At 46.7% G+C, this 27,745-nt stretch overlaps 1 protein-coding gene across 1 annotated transcript; it reads right to left on the bottom strand.

Annotated features, from left to right (window-relative positions):
• Positions 1-348: 348 nt before the first annotated feature.
• satb2 (SATB homeobox 2) lies at positions 349-27,326 on the bottom strand. Its single transcript, XM_077001656.1, is given in 14 exon segments — positions 349-2,965; positions 8,993-9,187; positions 12,076-12,228; positions 13,250-13,336; positions 13,985-14,197; positions 14,741-15,091; positions 15,093-15,325; positions 15,451-15,501; positions 16,363-16,465; positions 17,319-17,442; positions 17,928-18,054; positions 24,330-24,512; positions 27,136-27,289; positions 27,291-27,326. Coding segments are annotated over 14 exon segments (2,613 nt in total). The 5' UTR covers positions 27,312-27,326; the 3' UTR covers positions 349-2,347.
• Between the last annotated feature and the right edge of the window lie 419 nt (positions 27,327-27,745).

Below are 27,745 nucleotides of genomic sequence, written 5' to 3'. Positions count from 1 at the left end.
TATCTCTCATGTGAGTCCTGGGGTATTTGGCTTGGGCCCGTGGGTACCGCTGGTCTGCCAACCTGCACAACCGGAGGACTGCTGGGGTCTGCAGAGTCATGAGTCTGGGACGACCCCATCACAGTACAATGTTACAAACAGACATTCTGTAGTTTTGAATGGTTTGGGACTGAAAATTCATGTTAAAGCTGCTTAAAATCAGACGTCTGCATTGTTAAAACAACTCATGGAACTGAACTGAATTATTTTTGGGACATCTTTTGAAAATACTACATGTGTTTTGTCTTTGTGTGAGAAGGTTTTTGCCAGGGAGGGACGCATTAGGAGCATTTGCACATCAAAGACATATAAAGAAAATGTTTCCATTTGTAATAGACAAAATATCTACAAAGACCGTAAACATCATCTCACAAACAAAAAATAAGTCAGTGTAAGGTTACAATGGCGGTTACTCTGTTATCAAGAAATGAGCAGGTAGCAGCTGATTCCCAAAAAGCCAATCAGGACCCAGATCCAAGTGTTGCTATGGTATCCACAGAGGCTTTGCAACATGTCTGCCATGTTGGTTTGTATATAAGTCCATTTCCAGAGATGAATGAACACACATTTTCATTTACGCTACAGGGTTTCGGTTGGCTCACAAAAAGATGGATTGTCAATGTTTGTTTTAAAAAAGTAAATTTACCATGTTTTTAAAAAATGTTTGGATTCAACTCCAGGTTCACCTATTGACTTTCTCTTTGGAGACGTACATGGTGTATATTGAACTGGCAGTATACAACATCACAGGGCTCACTCAGAAAGGTCAGTAACTGCTTTTAATTCTTGTGTCTCTGTTTTGGCAGTGATCCCCTGAAGCCTTTACCAAAACAACATCTTTGAGCCAAAAGATAATATTAAACCATGAAACAAACAAACAAAAACACAACAAAAAAATAACAGCAATGACAGCAAGAACAATAACAATAATAATAATAACAACAATAATAACTGTGGATAAAGATAACAATAAATAGAGATGTGAAGTGTGGGTAGGTGGTTTGGAACTTGAACACTGGTTGCCAGTAAGAGAGAGAGGCAGAAGACAGGAGGGACTGAAGTGTGGTGTGGGGCAACTGGCTGGTGACAGCAGCTGGATACCCACAGCCCCCCCGCAATGTCCGAGGGCAGAATGAGACAGTTGCCCCCCAACCCCCCCACTGCTTCCACGAACACGTCACTAGGCTTCTTAAGTGCAAAGAGATTTGGGGACAAAACGTCTCTTCTACACATGTCTACGAGACGAGCACGCACCGAGAAAAATTCCACGCCAACAGACAGAGGTATCGAGCCGAGTTCGTGGTGGGCGTGGAAGGGTACCGGGGCAAAGCAACGGGCTGTCCAGCTACTCTGGCCTGTTTGGAATGATGCGGTTGTTAGTGGGAGGGATGGCTTAATCTTCAAAGGGCCTGCTAGGCTAACTGTGGACCTTTCAGTTCACCACATGTGTTTACAGTGTAATTCATGGGCTAGGCTAATGTATACATCTCAGCCCTCATCACTACCTCCTACCCACCCACCCAGCCAACTAGCTGCTGAAATAGCCAAGCACAGCCACCTCTTGGAGACATGAGGAATGTCCCGTCATAGCAGGGAGGAGGAGGAGAAGCCACAGCCGCCCACTACCTTCCCTAATCAGGCAGGAGAGCAAAGACGCGTGGGTTCCTATGGCGTTCTATGGCTCATCTAAATCTCATCTAAAGCTCAGCGTCTGTCATTACACTGAACGCTGTAGAGGTGGAGAGCGGATGGTGGGACAGTGGTTTCTAATGACTGACTGCGTTGTGGCTCAGAAATCAAGGAGTCTTTGTAAGAAAATGTAAGCGACTCAGTGACGAACCTGCTTGGCTTACTATATCCTGCCATGGTTCACTGACTTCTTAACTTGAGAATGCATGAGTAAAAGGTGACAATAGGGCATTTTGGGAAAATAAATATAACTTTTAATTTCAGGCTCGTTAAAAAACAAAAACGAATTGCTTCTGGCCAGTAACATCGGTTTTCCTTCATTATGTCACTTTCGGCGTGCGATGGGACTTGGTCTGTTTCTAGTGCTCGTGACTCCCCTCCTCTGCTGTTTTGCGGTATCACTTTGCTTCCTCTATCATCAGTATTCTAATGTACTATCATCTTGTCCTTTTTGGCTTCCTTTAGCAAGTCTTCATTTGACCCTGTGTTTATTTCTTTTAGTCTTTAAGCCTGCTTTCAGAACGCAACTGTCTCAGTTTATTCTGTTCCAGATGTAAATGCAAACTGTCCATTGTCCTCTACCCAAACTCGCCTCTCTTCTCCCCCCGGTCGAAGTGCTTTATCTCTGGTACTCGGCCTGGTCCCGGTGGCTGGGGGGGGAGCTGGGGTGTTGGGATGAGGGCTGCGCTGACCCCAGACACCCACCTTTGTCCTTGTTCTCTTCTTGGCTTGAGGTGGAGGATGGTGTTGAGGCAGTGGCAGTGACTCCTGCCGAGCCAGATTCTTGTCCGCTGTAGATCTCCTCGTGGCCGTCCTCGCTGGACTCTGCGTCCTCTGAACCCGAGAGCAGCTCCTCGTCTCGATACTCTGCAACGTCCACGCCGCTGCCCTCGGCTCCGAGCTCCTTCAGCCGCCCGTGGTGCTTCACGTGATAGCGCTGGTTTTGGAAGAACTTGACGATGGTGTGCTTGGGCAGGTCCAGCTGGGCTGAGAGGGTGTGGATGGCCTCCTGGTCAGGATACAGCCCTACATCCTGGATGAAACTCTGCAGAATGCCTAGAGCTTCCAGTGAGATCTTGGTTCGGGAGCGCGGCTTTTTGGGAATGCTGGTACCTCCTCCGTTGTTACTGGTACCAGCCCCAGTCTGAGGGTTCTCATCCATCCCAGAGTTGGGCATTGAGTCCTCATGCATGGGTGAGTGGTCCTTCAGTGGTGCCACAGGCTGTCTGTGGACTGCCTGGTAAGAAAGATCAAAGAACTGGTTAGTGGGGTACAGTAACTACTCATCAAAAGGACATTTCCAAAGAGCAATAGAATACAATAAGTAAAGCAATGCTTTAAAGTTCAAAGGTTTCCTACAATGACTGTTCTGGTACTCTGGAGGTCTTGACCAGAATGTTCAATCACCTCTAGTAAAATTCCAACCACACTGCTCCAAGTTCTGACTGTTTAACCAAGTATATTACACAAATGCCACGGGAATGTATCTCTTGTCATTCTTAAAGCAATATTGCCACCAAGATCATTAACAGAATCAGGACTCTGTTCAACCATATGGAGTACAAAGAAAAGCTAGACAAATGACAAATGAGGCAAATGCTGAATAAATAAACAAATATCCCAAATAAAGCACATGAAAAATGAATCTGTTATGGGAAAATATGTTTCATGCCCATTTGACAACCAATGACAAGAGAGTTTTAAATCTGTCAAGTTCAGAACAAACAGTTCCCATCATTCAAACGAGACACTTCTGACTGACCACCAAGTTGAATTAAAAAGCACACAGACTCAGACATCTTCATGAAACTGTAAACAATGCTGTCATCTCCTACACATACAACAATGTAAGCATTAACATTAACAACTGAGCATGCTGGTGGCCTAATGTTCTCTGGGCCTCGCCTCAGATCTTCCTTTCTGAGCCTGTCCCCGTGAAGCGGCTCTTCTCCACAGTTAATCTGAGCATCAACAGAGAGGACAGGGGGAGGCACACAAGATGCGGAGAAAGGGATGGTGTAAATAGGTGGGGGCAGGGAGAGGGAACTAGTGCTCCGGAGGCGTAGGTGTAGCATGTCACAGCAGAGCTATGGAAGCCTGTGTTGCAGTCCCACTGGGTTTATGACCAGGGTGGGGTGCCCAGTGCCTCCTCACTGGAATGCTAAGCTATAAATCTGTGGTGCATTAAAATTAAAGGACCTACATAAAGATAATAGTCATTCACGCTCTCTCCTTCTCCGCCTTGCACTGTTTCTCTCCCTCTCTCTATCTTCCTCTCTCTCTCTCCTTCTCACACGCTCTCCTTCTTTCTCTCTCTTCCTCTCCCTCTCTTCTTTCCACTCTCTCTCTCTCTCTCTCTCTCTCTCCCTCTTCTTTCCACTCTCCCTCTCTCTCTCTCTCTCTTCTTCCCTCTCTCTCTTTCTTTTGCTCTCGCCTGCTCTCTCCACTCAATAATAACAGGGCATTTTTTTTAAATAATATTGAGGGCAGGCCAGACCATAAAATTGCTCCGATTTCACTTGTGGGGTTTTTTTGGGTCTGGTGCTTTACAGGAAGTGTGTAGGTTTGTCTTTTTTTTCCTTTCTCTTGCTCCATTTTGTATTATTTTTGATGTCCCTGAGAAACAAACAGCAGCCACAAACGAGAATGGGAGTTGAAATCAGAGATGTGGAGGATCAAACTGGCCGCACTGCAAAACACTGCTATACTTCTGCTGACATACCTATAGAGACCACACACACACACACACACACACACACACACACACACACACACACACACACACACACACACACACACACAAAATAATTTTGTTGTCTTCTTTCTAGGTATCAGCACTGGCAACTGTTTATGGCAGTGCTTGAGCTTGAGTAGTTTGGACTTAAACCTGTTTATACTAGATAGAGATGCATATTCTGACTAAACACTTAGCACTTTTGTAAGTCACTCTGGATAAGAGCGTCTGCTAAATGCCATAAACGTAAACGTAAACTCACTAATGAATACACACCGTTCCTAGTTCTAGAACCTTACTCACTTATTGTCGCGACAGTACTCATTCTCCTTACATTAACCATTATGCCCTGCTTCATTTCAGAAGCCAGAGGGTGTGTGAGGGTGTTTGAGGGTGTGTGAGGGTGTTTGGGGGTGTGTGAGAGTGTTTGGGGGTGTGTGAGGGTGTGTGAGGATGTTTGAGGGTGAGTGAGGGTGTGTAAAGGTGTTTGGGGGTGTGTGAGGGTGTTTGAGGCTGTATGAGGATGTGTGAGGGTGAGTGAGGGTGAGTGAGAGTGTGTGAGGGTGTGTGAGGGTGTTTGGGGGTGTTTGAGGGTGAGTGAGGGTGAGTGAGGGTGTTTGTGTTTGGGGGTGTTTGAGGGTGAGTGAGGGTGAGTGAGAGTGTGTGAGGGTGTGTGAGGGTGTTTGGGGGTGTTTGAGGGTGAGTGAGGGTGAGTGAGGGTGTTTGTGTTTGGGGGTGTTTGAGGGTGAGTGAGGGTGAGTTAGGGTGTGTGAGGGTGTGTGAGGGTGTTTGGGGGTGTGTGAGGGTGTGTGAGGGTGTGTGAGGGTGAGTGAGGGTGAGTGGGGGTGTTTGAGGGTGTGTGAGGGTGTTTGGGGGTGTGTGAGGGTGTTTGGGGGTGTGTGAGGGTGTTTTGAGGGTGTGTGAGGGTGTTTGGGGGTGTGTGAGGGTGAGTGAGGGTGTGTGAGGGTGTGTGAGGGTGAGTGAGGGTGAGTGAGGGTGAGTGAGGGTGTTTGGGGGTGTTTGAGGGTGTGTGAGGGTGTTTGGGGGTGTGTGAGGGTGTTTGGGGGTGTGTGAGGGTGTGTGAGGGTGTTTGGGGGTGTGTGAGGGTGTGTGAGGGTGTTTGGGGGTGTGTGAGGGTGTATGTCTGCCACTTGTCCTGAAGAACGCTGAAGTCAGGCAGAGCTGCATCCACAGTTCCAGTGGCAACCCCACCACTACACCGCACCATGTGTTCTGCACACGGGCCTCTCCTGCCTTCCATGGCATCATTCATTATACAGCCCAAACCATTCCTTGTCTTTTAAAAAATCCAACCTGGGAATTGGACTGCTGGTTCACTGCATTAAGGAAAAAGTTTAATTTCCCTTTTTTCTGAAATTAGGGCAAATCACAGCAAAGACGTATGAAAGAATGATAGAAGATAAAACATTTAGGTGATTCTTAATGAGGACTGAGGTCCTTCTTGAGGAAGCAGACGTGGGGTGAGGGAGGGTTTGTGATGCCACCAGAGACACCATTAAGACACAGATAAATCTGTAATGATGAGGAAGACACTTACGTTGGGTTCATTTTACATGACTTCATCTTCCTCAGATATTGACGTGCACAATTATTCCCATTTTCGTTGGGCCAAGTTGCAATACCAAAGTAATTTAACTGGATAAGTAACTTAAGTGTGTGTATGTGTGTGTGCCTGTGCATGTGTGACTTTTATGCATGCTGTAAATGTTCGCCCGGAATCCAATTTTGCAAAAACAAAATATAAATTATTAAATTATTCATAAGGGAAGGCTGGAGAAATGAACAGAAGCTGGGACTTATAGCCATGAACACACTTAACAGAAATACCAGGGGGCATAGTGTTTGTGTGTGTGTGTGTGTGTGTGTGTGTGTGTGTGTGTGTGTGTGTGTGTGTGTGTGTGTGTGTGTGTGTGTGTGTGTGTGTGTGCTAAGCAGCATCGCAGCATCGCAGGACATCACACACACTTTCTCAGGAACACCATCACAGCATGACACTGGTTCATACTCACACACGTACACCTGACTAGACATCAGGCAAGATCAAGCATTTTATTGGCCAGGGCTTGATAACTGTTGTCTGGGAGGAAAAAGCATTGTATAATCTTATAGATAGTCTGACAGCAAAGTGTGTAAAACACCGCACTAATAATCAGTTAAGTGCAACAAGCCAGATTGTAAGCGATCTATGCATGTCTTTTCCATGTGTGTACATATCCATGCTGTATAAGTGTGTGTGTGTGTGTGTGTGTGTGTGTGTGTGTGTGTGTGTGTGTGTGTGTGTGTGTGTGTGTGTGTGTGTGTGCGTGCTGGCAGCTGGGACACATGTGTGGTCTGTGGTGGCAGCCTGACTGGAGCCGAGGGGATGCTGGGTAGTTTGATCTGGGGAGGGACCCTCATTACTGTGTCAAGAAAACAACAGCAGAAGTGGGGACACCCACAAATACTCACACACACACACACACACACACACACACACACACACACACACACACACACACACACACACACACAGACAGACAGGCCAGCACTTGTTGTGATTGTTGGATCTTAGATGAATCACACACACACACACACACACACGCACACACACACACACACACACACACACACACACACTAATAATCAATCTACATAGCTACTTTAAAATAGAGGCTATTAACATAAATTCAACCTTTTAAAGTCTCTCTCATTTAATTTATTTACAGTGTTAGTCACTAGACACAACTGCTAATTCCTTTCTTTAAAAAAGACTGTTCTAGGATCAGGTCTCCCAGCTCAGTCTTTGTAGATAATTAAAAGAACAGTTCTAGGATCAGCTGTTAGAACCCTGAGAGCGGTATTTTTAGCTCTGTCCTCTGTACAGTGGCTTGTCTGGGCCCCACTGAGAAACGCTGGCACGTGTTAATAGAGTGACCACAGTTTCCTCCCTGAGATGAGCATTTAATACCACACAAAACATAAAGGGTGAGCACATGAACAGGAGAATGTGAGAATGAAAGAGAGGGGGAAGAGATGGAGGAATGAGAGGAGAGAGAGAGGGAGAGAGACAACAGAGAGGGGGAGATAGAGGGAGGGAGAGAGAGGAAGAGAGCAAAAAACTTCATGGAATGTTAAGGAAAACTGGCAAAGCTGGCATCTAACCATCTGAGGCCTCTAATTGAAGATAATATGAAATGCATTAAAAACAGCAAATCATGTTTTTGCCTTTACTATATGTAACGCCATGACAGCAGCAGAAACCCTCTCTTTCCAAGCACATACCAAGAATAACTAAGATAAAATGTGAAATGGATCTGACAGTATAACGTTTTATGCAAGGTCTGGTTTGTAAGGAGATGCTCCACAGAGTGACGGCTGCTTTAAGCGTCGCGTTATTTTTAGAGACAGATTTGTTTCTCCTTCTCAGTCGTGTCAATCCCCTTATGGTCAATATTGCACAATAGTTCATGGCCAAACCACTGTAGAGTAACCATAGTGACCAGTTTTGGTGAATTCCCATGAGTCAGACAGCATATGTGTGGTGTGTGAGCATGTGTGTGTGTGTGTGTGTGTTCTGTTTCTTCCCGTCATTAATAATATCAGGCCTGTGGTGCACTGTCTGTCAGGGTGTGTCCTAATGAGGCATTTCCTACTGCGCCCAGAACATATAAATAAATGTAACACCACAGACACACACACACACACACACACACACACACGCACACACACACACACACATGTACACACACATGCATAGGCATACACTGTTTATCCAGTAACATAAAAACTAGAGGAGAATTCTAAGACAGGGTAGAAGGATAGAAAGCAGACGGTTTGATATTCTTGGGCTTTGACGTCAGTATTAATACAACACTGGACTACTGGCACAACCATGATGCAATATCTGTGGTGCTTAGGCTGTGTATGGAAATTATAGAGTAGAAAGCATTGATTCAAATATCAAGTGTTTGGGGTAAAAAGTAGATTTATGTTTGTACTGTTTGGAATGCATGCATTAACATACATGAGTGTGTGAGTGTGTGTGTGTGTGTGTGTGTGTGTGTGTGTGTGTGTGTGTGTGTGTGTGTGTGTGTGTGTGTGTGTGTGTGTGTGTGTGTGTGTCCTTAGTGTATATTTTATAATGACCCTGGCTGACTGAGGGGAAAGTCCATTTAATCAGTACTATGTTCTTTGGAGCTCTCTTTGTGTGTGAGTGTGTTTGTGAGATTAAAGGGGTCTGGATATATTAGGTTATTAGAGGATGGCAGTGGCCTGCATCACAGACCTTGATATTAATAAAAAGCTCTACAGTGTGTCCGGTCTCTTTGAAACACAACCCCAGTGGCTCCTCTTCAGCGCTGTCAAATACCGTAAAATAGCAGAATCCACAAATTGGTTCATGCATTTGCATTTCTCAAGTATACAACCAGGGAAACGAACACCTGAGCTCCACGGTCCTGCTTTCATCGGCCCGAGCCTCCACTGACACTTCAACGGTCATGTTAATTGGTGGTTTGAGGCGAGGCTCACCTGTGGGTCAGACGGCAGGTGGAGGACGGTGTGTAGGCGTTCGCTGTGGTGGTGGCGGGACTCCTCCTCATAAACCAGGTCCCGGTCGGTCTGCGGTAGAGCCAGAAAACGCCGGATCGTACACAGGTTCTCCCACAGAGTCCGGTTCTCTGGACTCGGACTCTCTTTCCAGCGTAACAGCTCACACAGCCATCCCTGGGTGGGTAGGGGAAGGAGAGAGAGAGAGAGAGAGAGAGAGAGAGAGAGAGAGAGAGAGAGAGAGAGAGAGAGAGAGAGAGAGAGAGAGAGAGAGAGAGAGAATATGTATGTGATGGATATTTCCCTCAAACCTTGTTGTCGTGGGCATTTAATTAGGCTAAAGTTTGCCGTAAAGTACCACTGAAACACATTGAAACACATCAGAAGAGTGAGGGAGTGTGTGAGACCATAAGCGAGAGATCAAGCAGGAGTTGGAGAAGGGAGAGTATGAGTGAAAGAGAGGGTGAAATGGAAAGAGAAGAGAAAGATGTGATTATCTCTGCTAGACTGGGCCAGCCTTTGACACCAGCTGTTGTGTGCAACCAACCTCTTCTAGCACCCAGTGTTAATAACCTGATCATAGCCCCCCTCTCTCTTTCTCTCTCTCTCTCTCTCTCTCTCTCTCTTTGTCTCTCTCTCTCTTTCTCCCTCTCCCTCCCTCCTTCCAGTCAGTTCCTCCTGGCCAGCTGCAGCAGATGGATGCGTTCAGCCGTGGACCCCCCCACCACCACCACACGTCGCCCCCACTCGATCCCAGACCTGTGAGACCCAGCCACATCTGCCATACACTCTCTCTCTCTCTCTCTCACACACACACACACACACACACACACACACACACACACACACACACACACACACACCACTATAGCACAACCCTGCACACATACTACTGGACTAGGATGGTCACACCTGCAAACCCACATGTGGCCGGGCCTGCCGTGTGCATGCGGCTGGACCGCTAGAGCGCTGTCCTCAGTCACACTGCATCATGGGAAGAATTAGGCACAGCTGGGTGCGGGATTCAGACTTGACTAAATCAATTTTCTCTCTTTGCCCTCAAATGGGGAAGGGACCCGTAAATGGGTGAGTGGATTTGGAATTTGCCTTGACCTGCTCTCCCAGACGGAAGCCATGCATCCACTGCAGGGACTGAGAGACACTAGACTTAGACTTAGACAATCTTTATTGTCATTAATTAAACACGGGTGTACGCAGAACGAAATTCCATTGCATTGCACCGATACGGTTCAAGACCCGCAGTGTCAAAACACTGCAGCATTTTGATCGTCACAGCCGTAACTATGAGCTTCCATGATGACATTCCTGTTCCTATGGTGTCAGATGCACAAACATTTTGATAAATCAGATATTTTGTTCATACGCTGTAGAGATGTTAGGACGTTTTATCTCCGCGCCCCAAAACACAACGTTGTGTAATACGCCACGCGTAACTGTACCTTTTAATTCTGAAAGATAGAAGTAGTGATGCTGGTGGTGTTTTCTGACTCACACATTTGTTTTGGCAAGCTTTCTGGCTGTACTTCTTCATCTGATAATACTGCGTATCCTTGCCACAACAATGGCGATCGCCGCATACCTGCTGCGGCAGCAATCTAATCAGAGCCTGCATGCCACGGCGCTCTTAACGGGGCGGAGGACAGAGAGAAGGGGACATGGAATCCGTCAGTGATCACGTCCGTTAGAGCGGCCTCGGTGGGTGAGCGCACAACACAGCATCTCTCTGACCAATCTGATTATGAGTCACAGAGAGAGATCCTTCAGATGGCTCTGCATGAGGAGTTGTGCATCATAACCCAGTTTGCCTGACACTGTTGTTGTTATGGACTCACTTCAGTGATCAGAGAGATACCAGTGCCTATAGCTGGAGTGCCTATAGTGCCAGTGCCTATATTGCCTATAGCTCAGCTGGAGCCAACTTACTGAAGGATCCACACCTTCGTGTTCACGTCTCTTATTGTCAGCTGTTTGCCTCTTGTGGAAAGCAATCATTCAGTAACAACGTGTGATAATCCTGACATAAATAGGTTCTTAAAGCAGCAATAGGTAACTCGTATTAAAAACAATAGTTGGTAAGACTCTCACTGTGCCCTGACAGTCATACATTTTTCTGTGAAAAAAATCTGTCCTGCACATCCCTCACTCAATCACAATCAACAAGAGGCTTCAGGAACTTCGCAAAAGCAGTGGTGGATAAACAACCACCATCAGTGAAAAAACTGCCCATCCCTCTATTGCCAACAACTGTTTATGTGACAAAGACAAATAAACAGAAGTTGACAAATAAAGAAAAGCAAACCAAAAGAATGGATAAAACAAAAGATACACATCAGAGCAGTTTCTCGGAGATGGAAAGAGCTAGCCATGTGCAGGACAGGATTAAAACCGATGCTGATTTAGCTGCATTTCTGCTTGATAAGAGGCTAATTACTCAGGCTAGGTTTATTTTTCATGTGATTTTAGAAATAAAATTAAGCACAAAGCTGAGACAGTAATGGTTATACTGACACCTCAAAGCACATTTCTCATTATGCTCTGATGCTGTAGCCAGGCTAACATTAGCTTGTGGTTTACTGCTAATTTATCAAGTTTCTTTATGAAACATCTAAGGACTGAAGTTAGCGTGTGCTAGTTTTTTTTACTGAATAGATATTGCTGTAGATTACTTTTCATGTCTAAAAGATTTACTCCTGTTTGCTTCTTGGCCAGCCAGGTGTACATTTTATAACGTACGCCAGCCTCTGTGGGGTGGAGCTTTGGAGGCGAGGCTGGACTGTATCAGAGAGGGAGGGGGAGGGACTTGGTTATCATTGTCATTTGACTTCAAATCCACTCTAAATATTACCGGCTGCGACATCAACATTCACCACAAATGATTATTGATTTTATTCCCCCATAACGATGTATCAAAATGATTTGAAACACAATCTTTTACAAGTGAAAGCAGGGAAAGTTCTTCTTTGGTGGTGTAGGGCTCTTCTTTGAAAGACACTAGTATGGTGAAGATGTGAGTGTCTGAGCAGGTTGTGTGGTTGTGTACTTACCTGACTCTTGTTTGCTGCCACCTTGGCAAACAGGGCCTGAGACACCTTGGCCCGCTTCATTTCCTGTTGGATCTCGTCGTAGATGGACGAGGTGATGTTGACCAGCGACTCCAACTTCAACGGATGGTCAGGGTTGGGGCAGGAGGGCTTGGGCTGTAAGAAACCACAGAGCGCATTCAGAAGAGAGAAGGTTTCAGTAACCCAGACTCAAACACAGCACAAACACAAGAGCTCTTAGAAGAAGATGTTCCGAATGAGAATGATCACTCGATATCCATTGTACACAATATGTTAGGAGTGGTGCATTTTTTGCGTGGGCAATGGGTCGTCGGGTCTTCGCCCTGCATGTTTAAGTTACGGTGCATTGGTTTTAGAGTGCCGTGTTTGTCTTGTGTCGTGTTTGATGTCATCCTACAGGCACGGGCAAGAAATCTCGCATTCCCCAACGCGAATGACAGCCAGATAACCGCATACAGTCATAATAACAATAATAATACACAACTGTGCTCTTGAAGACGAATGAATACGAGCTCTGTGCTCATATCAGCAAGATTTTGTTATCTGACTCCTTTCATTGATGGTGGTCTTAGGTTTGAAAACGTGCCCAGTGCCCCTTGCTGATGCTAGGTTTGTTGGAAAAAAAAAAGTTCCAGGTCATTTATTTAATATAAACATGTCCAGACCAGAGGAGACCCACACTTCTCTGCCTGTGTCCTCTATCTTTAAGATCTTTAAGATTCCTGGCAAGCACATTATTTAGTCTTTCCAGGAACACTGTTTATGGATTGCTCATCTGCATCTGAAGTGCAGTGCAGTTTCTTTCATAAAGTGCTATAATGTCTTCACAAATGTGATTACTTATAGTGTTGAATAGGTACTTTCAATTTTTTCATAAGGGATGATGCCAAAAATCATAATGCCTTATGAGGTTAGAGAAGGCTAAAGTAGCTCTAGGGTCTTTGTAATCTGCAATAGCATTGGAATTCATACAGAGTCCACAAATATTACTTAAATGTTTTGTAATGCTTATGGATATTTTATAAATAAACACAATTTAAACCGAGACAGCATACAACAGTCACACCAATTGCAAACTATCCTGTCTTCAACACGCATTCAACATATTCTCAGAGAATAGTTCGAGAATTGCGGAGGCAGTCCATGGGATTCTCACCGAGTTGGCAATCTTGGTTTTATTCTTCCAAATGGATGCCCAAGCGTCAGGTGTCAGCTGCTCGTCTATGCTGCGCTCCCATACTTTCTGCACCGGGGAAGAAGTGCAGTTAGCAGTGATACACCAAGCGAAGCCTGTCCTTTATGATAGAGTAATGTCACGAATGACTCGACACATTGGTGAAACTCTCGTGACATCTCCAGTCACATCTGGCCTCTCGTGTCATTCATAATTTAGCAGAATTGTCAAAGTGAATATAAATGTCATGTGCTTGATAAAATAATGACAATGCAGCATTTTCTGTTGAATTTGACACAATTTCTGTTGAATGTTAGGAGCGTGGAGATCACAGGTCTACAAGGCATAAACAGAACAGTGATCTGAAATGACACTTGCTACAGTAACAGTGCACCCTTCTGTAAGTGCATCTACGATCTTGCCTGCAACATTATGACTCAGTAAGTCCTCCTTGACCTATATCAACCCTTACTTCATAAAACCCTGGTAGTGGTCACAACAACAACCATGATGCATAACCCAAATAAAGCACCTAGCCAGAAAACATTAACCTAGACTGAAAGCACTTCAATCTGAGAGCCATGTAGATAAGCTATTTGAGAGCTAGACAACACAAACTATCAACACAGGCACTCCCGTACTGGCCTAGGCAGAAAAGTCAGGCCTTGCTGCAGAAAGTACTGTACTGCTAATGGCAAAACAGGGAGAAGGGGGTACCTGGGAGAGGCGGGTTCCCCCGGGGCTGGAATTGGAGGTTGGGGGAAGGCCCACTGGGGGGTTCATGCTGCGCTCACGCTCCTCCTGGTAAATTCGGTCCCGCTCGGCCTCGGGCAGGTTCAGGAAGTTCTGCATGGCCTTGAGGTTGACCAGCAGGGACTGAGAGGCCGTTCGAGGGTCTTCCTCTTTTCGCAGGATCTCTGACAGCAGGCCCTGGCGCACACACACGTGCAGAAGCAGGGGTGAGAAAGGGCAAGTCCTTGCAAAGATGCATGCGCAGACACAATGCTGTGGTCCCACGTGGCCTTCACCTGCACCTGAAGGTCTGCCTCCCACCCCGGGGCCGGGCTCTAATGGGGCAGAATTCAGGCGTGCAGAGGCTCAATGCACCAGGTGTGTGGCGTCTGCTGGGTGGGCGGGAGAGAGGCTCGAGACGGCCCCCCCAGACCAGGGGCACCACACTGGGCTTCGGCTCAGTGACCTAAACACCCGAGAACTCTGGCCTGACTGTTCAGCCGACCTGACGCCTCAGCTAATGTCACGATTTGCTGCTAACTGACTCGGGTGAATTAAACACAGTGAAGTCATCATTGCTTACGGCAAACGCCTGGGCTGTCTTTCTATGGACTGGTGACTAGCGCTTGGCTCTTTACATCTCTGCTTTCAGGAAAGCCCCAGGTTGTAAACGGGCTCATTTCACTCACAAAAATACGTCTGCTTCATCAATTCCCCTCTGGGCAGTATGTGCTGCTGTACCTGTGTGCGGTTGAATGCCACCCTGGCAAACACGGCTTGTGAGACACTGGCTCTCTTGAGCTCGTCGCGGACCTGCTGGTAGATGTCTGAAGACACCTCGGCAGCTGAAGGGTTTGAGCCGGTCTCTCCAGGTCCTCCAGACTTGCCCGGCCGTGGGATGGGTGGATGGTTCAGGAACTGCTGGTTCAGGGCCTGTGGGTGCTGGTGGGCCAGCAGGCGGCTGACGGCCAGCTGCTGGTTGATAAGGTGGGCCATGGCTATCTGCTGCCGCACCAGCTGTGGGCTGAGCTGGGGTGAGAGGAGACCTCCTGGTCCCAGTAGAGGCTGAAGGGCAGAGGGTGGAGGTGGAGGGTGCCACCTGGGCCCGCAACGGTGGGCTGTGGTGGAGCTGGCCGGCGTGGGCTGAGGGCGGTGGAGGCTGCCCCTGTGATGGAGGCTGAGGCTGGGAAGAGTTCTGAGGTTCTCCAGAAGTTCCCTTCACGAGGGAGCCTACACTGGCCAACGGGCCCAGCTGAGCCAGGCCAGCAAGATGTGGGGGAGGACGCTGCCCCAGGACACAGAAGTCCACCAGGTTGTCCCTCTCCACTGTGCAGAGACAAGGGATGACGAAAGACAAAACCATTGATGGACGATAGCCTTAAAAATGTGTCTGAGCAAAAGTAGCAAGTCAGTCTCATTACTAAAGAAATATTGCGAAAATGATCACCAACCTTTAATTTCAGAGTTCTCCCTTGCTGGCCACATCTTCTCAAAGTAATCAGCTGTAAACCAAAGAAGAATAAAATAAATAATACTAACTGTGGCTCGAAAAGTGCTACCAATACACACACTTCAAGTCAAGTGTACACTTCATGAAAGGCAGGCTACTGAAGCCTGTCACTGGTGACTGAGTCACCCAATGGCATTCTTGGGGGCAATAGCATGTCCCTGTGATGGTGTACACATCTGGCAGGGGGGGCTGCGTGCTTGACTAGGACAGACCACGAGCTGAATGATTGGCAGAGGCTCTGGTGTAAGCCAACACGACTCTGACAGCACACCGAGGTACTCTTTCTTTCGCCTCTGGTTCTCTCAGTCTCACTGTCGCTCTCTTGGGGTTTGGGACGACCCTTTGATGTGTCGCGCTGTGTTATTATGTTGCTTTTTTGGAGTGGGGGGGGGGGGGGGGGGGGGGTTGGAGGGTGGAGGGGCAGGCGATGGGAGGGCCCAGTGTCAGAGACCTCCTGCAGTGGTGTGTTTGGGGAGAGGGGTGGTTTACATTATACCGCCCACCCCCAACTAGTGTGAGCGCGGGCGTTAAACAACGCACTGTGTGCAGCGAGAGACTCTTCTGCTTAGACCCCAGTGCCACATGGGAATTTACCAGAGTGGGGTTACCTCAGGACAACCACACACACACACACACACACACACACACACACACACACACACACACACACACACACACACTCCCTCACATGACTCCCTGTGCTGAGGCACAGCCTCACATCAGCTCTACGTAGGAGGATGTAAAGGGTTCCAACACGTACGTTGCTGGATGTAAAGGGTTCCAACACGTACGTTGCTGGATGTAAAGGGTTCCAACACGTACGTTGCTGCCCGTCCAAATGGTGGTTACTCACCTTTTATCTTCTTGTACTTCTTATACCAGCGGCCAAACTCCTGGCACTTCGCAGTGGAGACGTTGGCATAGTAGGAGCTGTTCACTATAGACGATATCATACTCTAGAAAATGTCCCAAAAAGAGCACAAAGAGAGTTAAGAAATGACTCAACACAGCAATGAAGACAAATATAGAATCGCTCAAATAGAGGTGTCCGGTCACGTCCTTAAAACTGGGATGATAAATGACTCTATAAAGCACAGTATGTGGGAAAACCACCCAGCGTGGCTTTGCGTTAGCACGGCGACGCGCTCGGAGTCCTAGTGTCACCGGCTCAGGCGGAGTCGGAAAGCCGCACACATGTGCAAGCGATTGATTTGAGCATCCGCAGCCGCACACAGAGCTTCATTTAAGGACGGCATGCGCACAGGCATAAATCTCACTGAGCGCTCTTTTGCATGGAAATGAACATGTGATACAAAGCTTGTACATGTGCGCTCACACACACACACACACACACACACACACACACACACACACACACACACACACCCACCCACACACACACACACACACACACACACACACACACACACACCCACACCCACACCACACACACACACACACACACACAGACACACACAAAGCCAGAAAAGAAATAAATGCCATTAAACTGTTAAAGTAATTAATGCAGCATTGGTTTTAACTCGTAAATTGTACACTAGTACAAAGAAACATGAATTGCATTTATGTGGAACTGTTTTTCATAACCATGTCTGTATTACAAATTCAAAACATATTAATAATCCTAAGTAAGACTAGAGAATACATATTGGAGTCAGCTGTAGTGACTAAAGAGCAACAAATTAAGTTAAAGTACCATAGACTATTCCTAAAGGACGGGATTACTGGCGCTCACGTGTTTACATGACAGGACTGACAGTCTTTCCACTGTTATGAGGTCAGTGATGGTACCTGGGACAGTGGGCACTCTTTGGCCAGCGTGCTTTGATTCATCTCTTTCAGCAGCTCTTTGAGGGCGTTGCGCACCGTTGCGTGGTTCCACTGCTCTGACGGGAGGTCCTCCAGTTTGGCGAAGCTGTAACAACACAGTAATAAACACTGATCCTAACACTGCTCCAAACAAACACTACTCCTAACACTACTCCTAATGAACACTGATCCTAACACTGCTCCAAACAAACACTACTCCTAACACTACTCCTAATGAACACTGATCCTAACACTACTCCTAACACTACTCCTAACACTACTCCTAATGAACACTGATCCTAACACTGCTCCAAACAAACACTACTCCTAACACTACTCCTAAGACTACTCCTAACACTACTCCAAACACTACTCCTAACACTACTCCTAACACTACTTCTACTCCTAACACTACTCCTAACACTACTTCTACTCCTAACACTACTCCTAACACTGTTCCTAATGAACACTGATCCTAACAAACCATTTGTTTTTCAGGGTTTCAAAATTGTCAGAAGCGTTTGTCCAAACAAATTAAAGCAGTACAGCGTTTGTGCCGTGAGCCCCTCCCCCTGCTGGGTGCCGTCTGACCTCTGCAGCTGGATACGCAGTGTGACCATGTGGTAGACGTCCAACAGCATGTCCGCCACAGTGGCCTCCGGGGCGTCCGTCAGGCAGTGGATGGGCAGAGGGTTCCAGCGCCCCACCTTAATGATGCCTACGAAACAAAAGATGGAGATGGGAGGAGGGGGAGGAGGGAGAGATGAAGGGGGAGGAGGGAGAGATGGGGGGGGAGGGGAGATGGGGGGGGGGGAGATGAAGGGGGGGGGGGAGTGATGGGGGGGGGGCTCAGTCGCGCCACTTGATCTCATTTGTACCCCAATTTGTACAATATACTCCCATTACATCATCACGCAGTCCCAGTTTGGATCAAATTTCAGACCCACTACCAACACAGGCATGTCATCTTAAGAAATAACTATTATTGATAGTAATCGTGAATAATTAATTTTTAGTTATTCAGCATTAACACTGATGCGTCAGACATCTCCATGAAGGAGATGGACAGTGGAACATGGGCAGCAAAAAATAGAGTGTGTGGCACATGTTTTTACATATGTTATCAGTATGGTCCATGAGGCAGTACTGGGAGATAAATGACTAGTTATTGTTCATGAATATGCATGTTGTCTTTGTGAGTTACATCACGGATACGGGAAAGGGCTCTCTCTCCCTCTCTCTCTCTCTCTCTCTGTCTCTCTCCCTCTCTCTCTCTCTGTCTCTCTCCCTCTCTCTCTCTCTCTCCCTCTCTCTCTCTCTCTCTCTCTCTCTCTCTCTCTCTGTCCCTGTGGAACAGTTCATCCCGGGCTGTAAATGCAGACAGCGGACAACAATAGCAGTAATGATAAGGCCTTATCTATTAAAGTCTTATCAGGCAGAGAGGAGGCACCTGACAGGCATGCTGGCGGCCAGCACATTAAGCGGAGCTCCCAGGGACCCTGAGGGGCCTTTTACAGCCTGCGAGGATGAGAAGGGAGAGGTCACGACCCTGCTGCCTCTCTCCCTGGACACCCACGTCAGCCCCTCCATTAATGGCCCTGCCATAAACACCAGTCAATGATTGTTTGATTAACCCAAATTGACCGTTATAAATGCCTCTTGCTGTGCAAAGGATGGGACGGCCGTTTACAACCAAGGAGTAGTCCATAAAGGTGTGTGTGTGTGTGTGTGTGTGTGTGTGTATACAAGGAGGGTGGGTGTGAGAGAGAGAGACAGCCATGTTAGTCATCTGAGTATCATCAGTTTGTCTCACCAACATGTTAACCATGGAGGCCGACCCTGGGCAGCCTCTGTGGAGGGAGGCGACCATTACTGCTTCCCCTTTGTCTGTGTGTAGATGGGAGACGTGTAAACTGGGACAAAACCTGCCTTGCTTCTCAATCACTACTACTATATGGTACACAGGACATTGACATGCCAGAGTCAAACGGGTCATCATAAACCATTAAATATTAATTCCCTCTAGCATTTTTGAACATTCATACACCTTTCTTGGCATATGATTATGTTCACATAATTAAGTATTGCTCTTTTTAAAATATATATATTTCAGATTTGCATTTATGTGAACATCTGGAATAAATTTCCTTCTTGCAAAAAAGAAAAAAAATCTGATATGATGCAATATTACCTATACTCAGTACTTAGACATAAACACACTGGGCTGTGTTTATGGGTGAGTAATCAGGCTACTAGATTCATGCCAGCCGTGGCAGGTGAGCGGCCCGTGACGCTGCTGTGGTGGTATCAACCTCCGCAGGCCCGTAAGGAGCCTGACTGAGCCAGTAAAAATGAATGAGCTGGAGCCATCCCTTCGTCCACTCTATTTACTTCCAGATGTCGTAAGTATTGTCGGGATGCGGCGGCCACGGAAACGAGCCGCTCTGTTCGAGGCGTTATTTACCTAACTGTCTTCCAGAGGAGGCCCACACGCCCACACGCCCACACACGCCTGCACGATACACGCGAGGCTCCTCCCTCAGCCTCACACACTGCAGACATGTGCGGTAATTGCATGTTTAGCGAGAACGGACGTATACGGGACATCCGAAGGGAGGCGGTTGGGGGGGGGGATGACTGCCCCTGGGCTTATTAAGGACAGGCTGAAGCTGTGAAAACTAAACAATGCAAATCGCATTACTGTCCACTAAATCAGAGCCAGATGCACTATGGACTAGCCTCCCACCCTCTCCCTCAGTCTCCCTCCTCCTCTGCATATATGCTCTCTCTCTCTCTCTCTCTCTCTCTCTCTCTCTCTCTCTCTCTCTCTGCCTTTCTGGGCCTCCAGGCCGTTACTGTAAGTTGAAGAACTCCAGCTGCAGTAGTGGCTCAACACCAGTACCACCAGTGTTCCTCTCAACACCAGTACCACCAGTGTTCCTCTCAACACCAGTACCACCAGTGTTCCTCTCAACACCAATACCACCAGTGTTCCTCTCAACACCAGTACCACCAGTGTTCCTCTCAACACCAGTACCACCAGTGTTCCTCTCAACACCAGTACCACCAGTGTTCCTCTCCCAGCCAGCACGCTGCCGTTACCAGCGTCTCCCAGTGCTGCTTCCCCCCCTGACAGCAAACTCGTTTCGCACACGAGCCAGACGCCTCCCTCACGTCTCTCGGAGCGGGTTTGTGTTTTGACTGCTAGCGACGAGCAAACGGGGCATGTGGCACTGGCGCACCCCCGCGGCTCGTCTCTCCGTGTCTCTCCGGTGGGTGAGCGTGTCCGTGGCACTGAGCCGGGACACGTCTCTGACTCCGGTAAACTCAGTTCTCTCATGCGCGAGTGTATATCCTGTGTTTGCTTAGCTCCTCCAAAGGTATCTGTGGCAATGGATTCCCCAGATACAGAATCTGAGGACTTAAGTGAAACAGATGAAGACGATTTGTGCGGTGCCACTCTGCCTTCAGATCTCCTCTCCGGCTCTTTCTCTTTCCAGACTGTGTTTATAATACTGGGAAGCTTTGATTTCTGAGGGCCTCGTCTGTTTTACTCCTCAGAGCTGCGTGTTCAGATCCAGTACAAGCTTCTCCAAAGCTCTTACTGAGGTGGACATCCAGCTCACACACAGTGATCATATATAATAATCAAGTATCAAAACAATAAGCAGTTCATATTGATCTGACTGACCGAACTAGCAGAGCTTTCCTGACCCCTAGCACAAATACGTCTGCTCTGGAGGCTAACTAGAAAGGACAGAACATTTGTGAGTTCTCTTTTCATATACAGCTTGTACTGGCAGATGCACACACACACACACACACACACACACACACACACACACACACACACACTCACACACTCACACACACACACACACACACACACACACACACACACACACACACACACACACACACACACACACACACACACACACTCACACACACACACACACACACACACACACACACACACACACACCTTTAAAGCCTTTGCTTTATGTAATTCTCCTTCCCAACTTCAAACCATTGTTCCCATTGCCACATTCAAACTCCCACTCGCTATGATGGCTTTTCATGTGGTATTCTGGTGGCTTGGCTTAAGAATATGTGTACCCATCCATACACTCATACACGAACAGAATCTGCCCCAGACACACACACACACACACGCACGTGCACGCACACTCAGACAAAACGAGTTGTGATAGATGCTCCTGCCTGCTCGTGCATGACTGGCTGTACGGGGGCACGGTGCTAACGGGATACAGCCGACATGTGTGAGCCACGGAGACCACAGACCTCCGTACCATCACTATCAATCACGTAACTTCTCGTTTGAGCTCATCTGAGTATATCTGTGGGCGAGAAAAAGAGAACTGGCTATAATAACACTTAAGGTGTAGCTGGTATATTTCACTAGGAGACAGCTAAGATTCATGAGAACGACCAATCAGAGTTCGCATTGAAAGCCCAGTCTGTAATGATAGTGGATCTGATTGGCTTCTAGCTGTCTGCTTTATGTGTCAGAAGTGTTCGGTGATACATCTGAATAGCTGTGGGCATTTGGATGAGAGAGATTACCCCATTGAACTGTGCCTCAAAGCCAAATAATTACATCCGTGGAGAATACAGCAATGAGTTCTCTAAATTCAGCTTTATGACTAATCAGACAGTTGGGTTTAATTCTCTCTGTGACTCACTAACTATGATTCCTGTTAGTGATTCCTCGGTAAATACAAGGGCTTGATTAACTGGATGGGTGTTCAGGAGTTTAATGTTCTGAGTTGAATGTTTAATGTGTTTTAATGTGTTCTAAAGATTGAGTTTCTTGTGGTTCCGTGTGTACATTTGAACATATTACTCAGACATATATTACAGCTTATATCCCATAAAGGTATAAAAACACAGAGACAATCAATCAAAGCAAAGCAAATGAACAAAAAAACAAGCCAGATGTTAAAGTTCAGAGCCTGTAAAACGGCTGTGTGTACCCCGTCAGGCACCAGTGCATGTTCGCATCAAACTGACCCAAAGATGGCGGGTTGACCCTCGTGGGTCGCATGTCAAACGTGGCAGGGCAACAATGCCATCACCAATGTTAACTGTCTGAAACCTTAAACTACAGGTCTGTCCATACGCTTCGATAAAAATACCGGACCTGTATAATTGAAATAAACAATATCTCCCAGTTAATTACTGGCCAGGCTAATTAAAGAAGGGTCGTGGTCCTGGGAGAGGACCTAAAACACACTGCAGAAACAGAGCCATGCAGGACACAGTTCAAACAGGGAGAAAATAGCTGGGACTCTGTGTCATTTTGGTTGTGAACCGCAGTGGAAAAATGTATAATTTAAGCCAGAAATTATTCATTTAACATAAATGCTTATTTTAAAAAACAAAAAGTATTCATTTGAGAATGAATCTCTTTCTTTCTCTCTCTCTCTCTCTCTCTCTCTCTCTCTCTCTCTCTCTCTCTCTCTCTCTCTCTCTCTCTCTCTCCAAAAGGGTGATGTCCTCTTTATCCAAAACTCTACTTGTATGTCTGGAAGCGGGAGAGGTAGACATGTCTGCTAGACAACTGCTGTAGTGCTGGTGTCTCACTCTTATGGCCACTATTACTGTCAGGTAGCAGGAATATCTCAGACATTAATATAGCACAAACAGACCTGCAATTTAGTTCAGACAGCATGTGAAACCCAGAATGTTCTATAGCATGCTCACTGATGTTTTTTTAATCAAAACTGGAGAGAAAATTAGAACGGATTCAAACTGTATAGGCAAAATGTTTCAGTTTGAGAAGTCCTTTAACACTAGGCAAACAACTAAGCTACTAAACTGGCTAAATTACTGATTCGTTACTCACTTTTCCAACAAGCTGATGAATATTTTCTGAAACGAGACATACAGAATTTATACTTTTTTTTTTGAGAAAATAAGATCAAAATGTGGTTTTAAGTGTTTACGTTTGAGCCTTTTCCTGAGATAAATGGTAAGGGTTTTTGTTAACATGGCTAAACTTGAAGTAATTACTGTTTTAAATTTTCTGCATACTTTACACAGCACAAGTAAACGTTTCGGTCTTGCAGGAGATGACAACCATGTGCACAACAATAAATTAAACCGTTATTATGGTCCGTCTTTGGATCACATACTCATAAACAGTCCCAATATTTCACAGACACACAGGCACACGCACATGGCTGCATGAACATGTACACACACTCACACACACAGACACACACACACACACACACACACACACACACACACACACACACACACACACACACACACATGCATTCTTTCCTTCTGCATCTCCTTTGTTCTCTCTTAATGACATTTTCAGACTGTCTGTAATTCTGTTGTGCTAAACAAAAGTCCTTCCTCTTTTCTTTTCCCAGACACACAGTTTATCAAACCCTTGGCTGCTGTCAGCAACGCAGCAGTCAGGCCTCAGTAGTCACTGCCCACTATTCTTCTGGACAGTGTTGTACAGTGACTGATCCGGGATCAGAATTGACTTGGACTCTAGTAGGCTAATCTCTGAAAGGGCTCATGACCCTAATCCCACACTAGCTGTGTTGACATCTCTCCCTTACAGTTGCCAGAGCTGACCTTTGCTGTATGAGAATTGTCTTTTTTTTCCCCTCATCTGATGGATTAAATCTGATGACGGCATGAGTATGGTTGTCAAGATGTTTCATTAGTCATTTCAGGGATCCTTCTGTTCCAGCTATTTGAAGCTTTGAAATTCTTACCCTTGTTGAGTTTTAAACAAGTAGTTCTGGCTCAGGCAAGGTTCAAGAAAGTTGGATTACTCAGTAGACAGAAAGGTGGACATGCACGAGAGGCTATAAGAAAAAGTCACCCTTTATCACTGATCTCAGGTCAGCACCACTTTCACCAAGCTAACCTTATGCATTATAAGAGAGTGGGCAAGACTGAGCTTGGACCAGTTCAGTTACGGGCAGCTTGCAGTGGACTCACCTTGTGCCTGCGCGGCAGAGCTGTGGGAGTAGCCCAGGGCCAGCAGTGCTGACTCCACCAGCTGTGTGAAGAGGATGTCCTTCCTCACCAGCACAAACTCCGCGTGCTCCTCCCGCCCCTCCCCCTCCACCAGCATCCCTCCATCCACCTGCTCCACCACACAGAACACGGGTATCATCAGCCCTGCTGAAAACGAGAGAGAGGGAGAGAGAGAGAGAGAGATGGAGATTGTGAAAGAGAAGGATGCACGTTTTTCTGGCTAGCGCTGTTTTTGAACACCTTTATGTGCAGCTGCCCACCAGGCAGTATTTAAGAGAGTTGATAAATAACTAATGATTAATAGCTTCACTGAGAATGCAAAGGTCCATGCCAGTCGCCCAAACGGTTCAGACTGCCCATGCAAATATTTAGTGTGCAGCTAACGGCCTGAGGTCTGTATCAAACCAAGCCCTGGCTGATAGTCCTTAACTGAACCAGTTCTTCAGGCAGGACTTCCACCACTTTACAAGCTGAGCTGATATCTCCTCAAGATACAGAGTCAAGAGTTAACAGTTAAGTCACTTAATGGAATTAGCTGGAAGTCGCAACGGATATGCAAACTGTAAAGCCTCCCTGGGGTTTTGGGTCCCAGCTTCATGTCTGCTGGCTTGCGTTGGAGAGTTTAGGCTTTGCTTCCTCCAGCTCCCATTTTTCATTTCTCCGCACTGCTTTGTTCTTGAGCCTTCTGGGGGCCTACAATTAATTAAGGCTCTCTAAAGAAATGAGGGTCTGAAAGCATTAGGCGAAACCCAACTGCTAATAATAAAAACAGGCTTGTATGCGGCACACACTCACGCACTTGCATGAATACACAGCCATAGACACAGATGCAGGCACACACACACACACACACACACACACACACACACACACACACACACACACACACACACACACACACACACACACACACACACAAAAGCTCTCTCCAGCACTCTCTCTCACACCCACACATACACTCTTATGCACCTACAGTATATACACATACATACAACACCCCCACAAGCTTCTCATTTTAATCAGTCAATTCCTATATTTCTATTTCCTCCCCATTAATCTTCCCAGCTCAGAGTTTAGAATCCCGAATGCTCTTATGTAGTGAATTACACACTATGGGCCTGTGCCAATTCAAGTAAGTGAATTTCCCCCAACAGGGAAATATAACTGTCAACACACAGCAGTTCCCAACAGGGCTCTCTCTCTCTCTCTCTCCCTCTCTCTAGCTATCTCTCTCTCACTCACTCCCTCTCTCCTGGCTTCACCAGGCTTGTTTCGTCACAATATATTGTGCAGACATCTGTGTGCAGTATGGGAGTTTGGGTACCTGCTGTGCATGTGAGGAGCTCAAACTGTGGCACTGTCTTTCTGCACTGTGTATGTGACTGTTCGTATGGACTGTATGTGTAGATTGGTGCACATGTATGTTTTGGTGTGATTGGGTGATTAGACATGTTTTGTTGCTCTGTAGGCCATTTTTAAATCGTTTCTGTGAGTATCTAGTCGACACTGAATTGAACGTAACATTAGGTGAGCATTTGTGCACACAGTTGTGTGTCTGTGTGGCCCTCTCTTAATGCTCCACTGTGGTTTGGAGGAGACACATTGAGTTTCCTCTGTTTAAAGACAACCCCTAATTAGAAGTAACCATCGATCCTAGCTGCCAGAACACAGGAACAGAACCCTCAACATCTCACCCTGCCTGCTCTTTAGCACCCCCTATCCCCCTCCCAAAATATCACACATAAACATACAAAAAACAATAAAAAACTATAAACTATCCTGAAGAAATATATTTGAAGGTGTTTCACTCAGACACACAGACACTGAACTAAAGATGCGCACACATGCCGATCTGTACAAACTGTCCAAACATACACAAACAAACACACACTTGTATTCTCAGTCTCAGCAACACACATGCACAAACACACATGCACACAGCTGACAGCAACAGCTTGGAAACAGTGGTCGGGCCTGTGAGTCTGTAGCTCGCTCACTGTCAAGGCAACCATCTAATTGTTACCCATGACAGTTTTGCTCAATAAATAACGTCAAATTAAATCTGCACTAAAATGACACCCATGAATGGTGTGCAGATATAGCCAGCATTTGTGGTTTGTTGATGAACGCATCCTCCCCATTTTCCCGAAAGAAGAAGCATTATGAAATAATAGCTCGCTAATGCTACTAATAGCCACACTGTGCACTATTGTTGTGACTGCTCTGTATGTGTGGTGGGTGCACACGCATGCATTTGTGAAGCCGAGATCAATAACTGACCAGGGCAAATAAATCTCCCTCCTGCCACGGTGCTTTATTAACAACGCTTGGTATTATATAGTTCCCATGACAATACAGGGGCCACATTAGTGTATGGGAAAGAATTGATTCATATTGTTTGCCATAAGCAGGCCTTTTAATCTTGTCTAATAAAAATACTGGCACAGACCTGATGCCCTTTGAAGGGAAAGTCACAAACATCTGAGATGCAACTATTTAGCATTATTTAGCATGGAACTCCACACCTCACTGCAGGTATTGCATTACTCTTTTGTACACAAAAAGAGGTTATATTCACGTCCTTGACACTAATTGACGCTGTCGGAAGCTACATTTCAAGAGATAACAGAACATTTGAAACGCAAATGCTATGCCAACTCTAGAGTGGTGTTGTCTGAAGAGTCCGTATTTAAATTGGAAAACTGTGCACGTTGGCTGGGTGTTATTGTGGAAGCGTGGTCATTGATAGGAGCTCTTGAGGTTGTACCTCCTAGGGGTCTCGGTGGGGCCCCGTTGTGGCGACCGCGTGGTCCGGTGGGGCTGCCGTTGAGCTCCAGGCGGGTCATCTTCCCTGGCGGGGGGCCGCTGAGGTCCGGACTGGTGGCGGTGTGGCGCTCAGGACTGTCCCGCAGATGCGGGCCTCTCTCCTCCTCCACGCTCCATCCCCCTCCACACTGCGGGGGGAACACTGGCCAGAGAGTACGTACCTGAGACAGGGCGAACACAGTCGGGGGGGGAGAGACATGGAATGGAAAAAGAAGTTTGAGTATGTGTTAAACGCTCACATCAAAGCCATAATATTACTCATATTCACAAACATTGTGATAATGCGAATTCCACATAATCACATTGCTGATTGTCATCAAAAAAGGCGCCGAAGGAGCCGAAGTGGCAGAATAACACCTCGGATCCGGCGACAGTAATCTTTGCCCTGGTTAGTGCACATAGCACAGCTAGGAGAAGCAGGCAGGTATCAGAATTAAGGCTAAGGGCAGTGCCCTCTAACCCACAGGCCCGTTCCTTAGGAAGGGAGTCGCTTATCACCGCAATCAACAAACAGAGAGGCAGCGGCCCGGGGCATCGTTCTGCCCCACTGT

This window comes from Brachyhypopomus gauderio, chromosome 4 (genome assembly GCF_052324685.1).
Source record: "Brachyhypopomus gauderio isolate BG-103 chromosome 4, BGAUD_0.2, whole genome shotgun sequence".
NCBI lineage: Eukaryota > Metazoa > Chordata > Actinopteri > Gymnotiformes > Hypopomidae > Brachyhypopomus > Brachyhypopomus gauderio.
The sequence above is the reverse complement of the archived record's forward strand: the minus strand, read 5'-3'. Positions and strand labels throughout refer to the sequence as shown.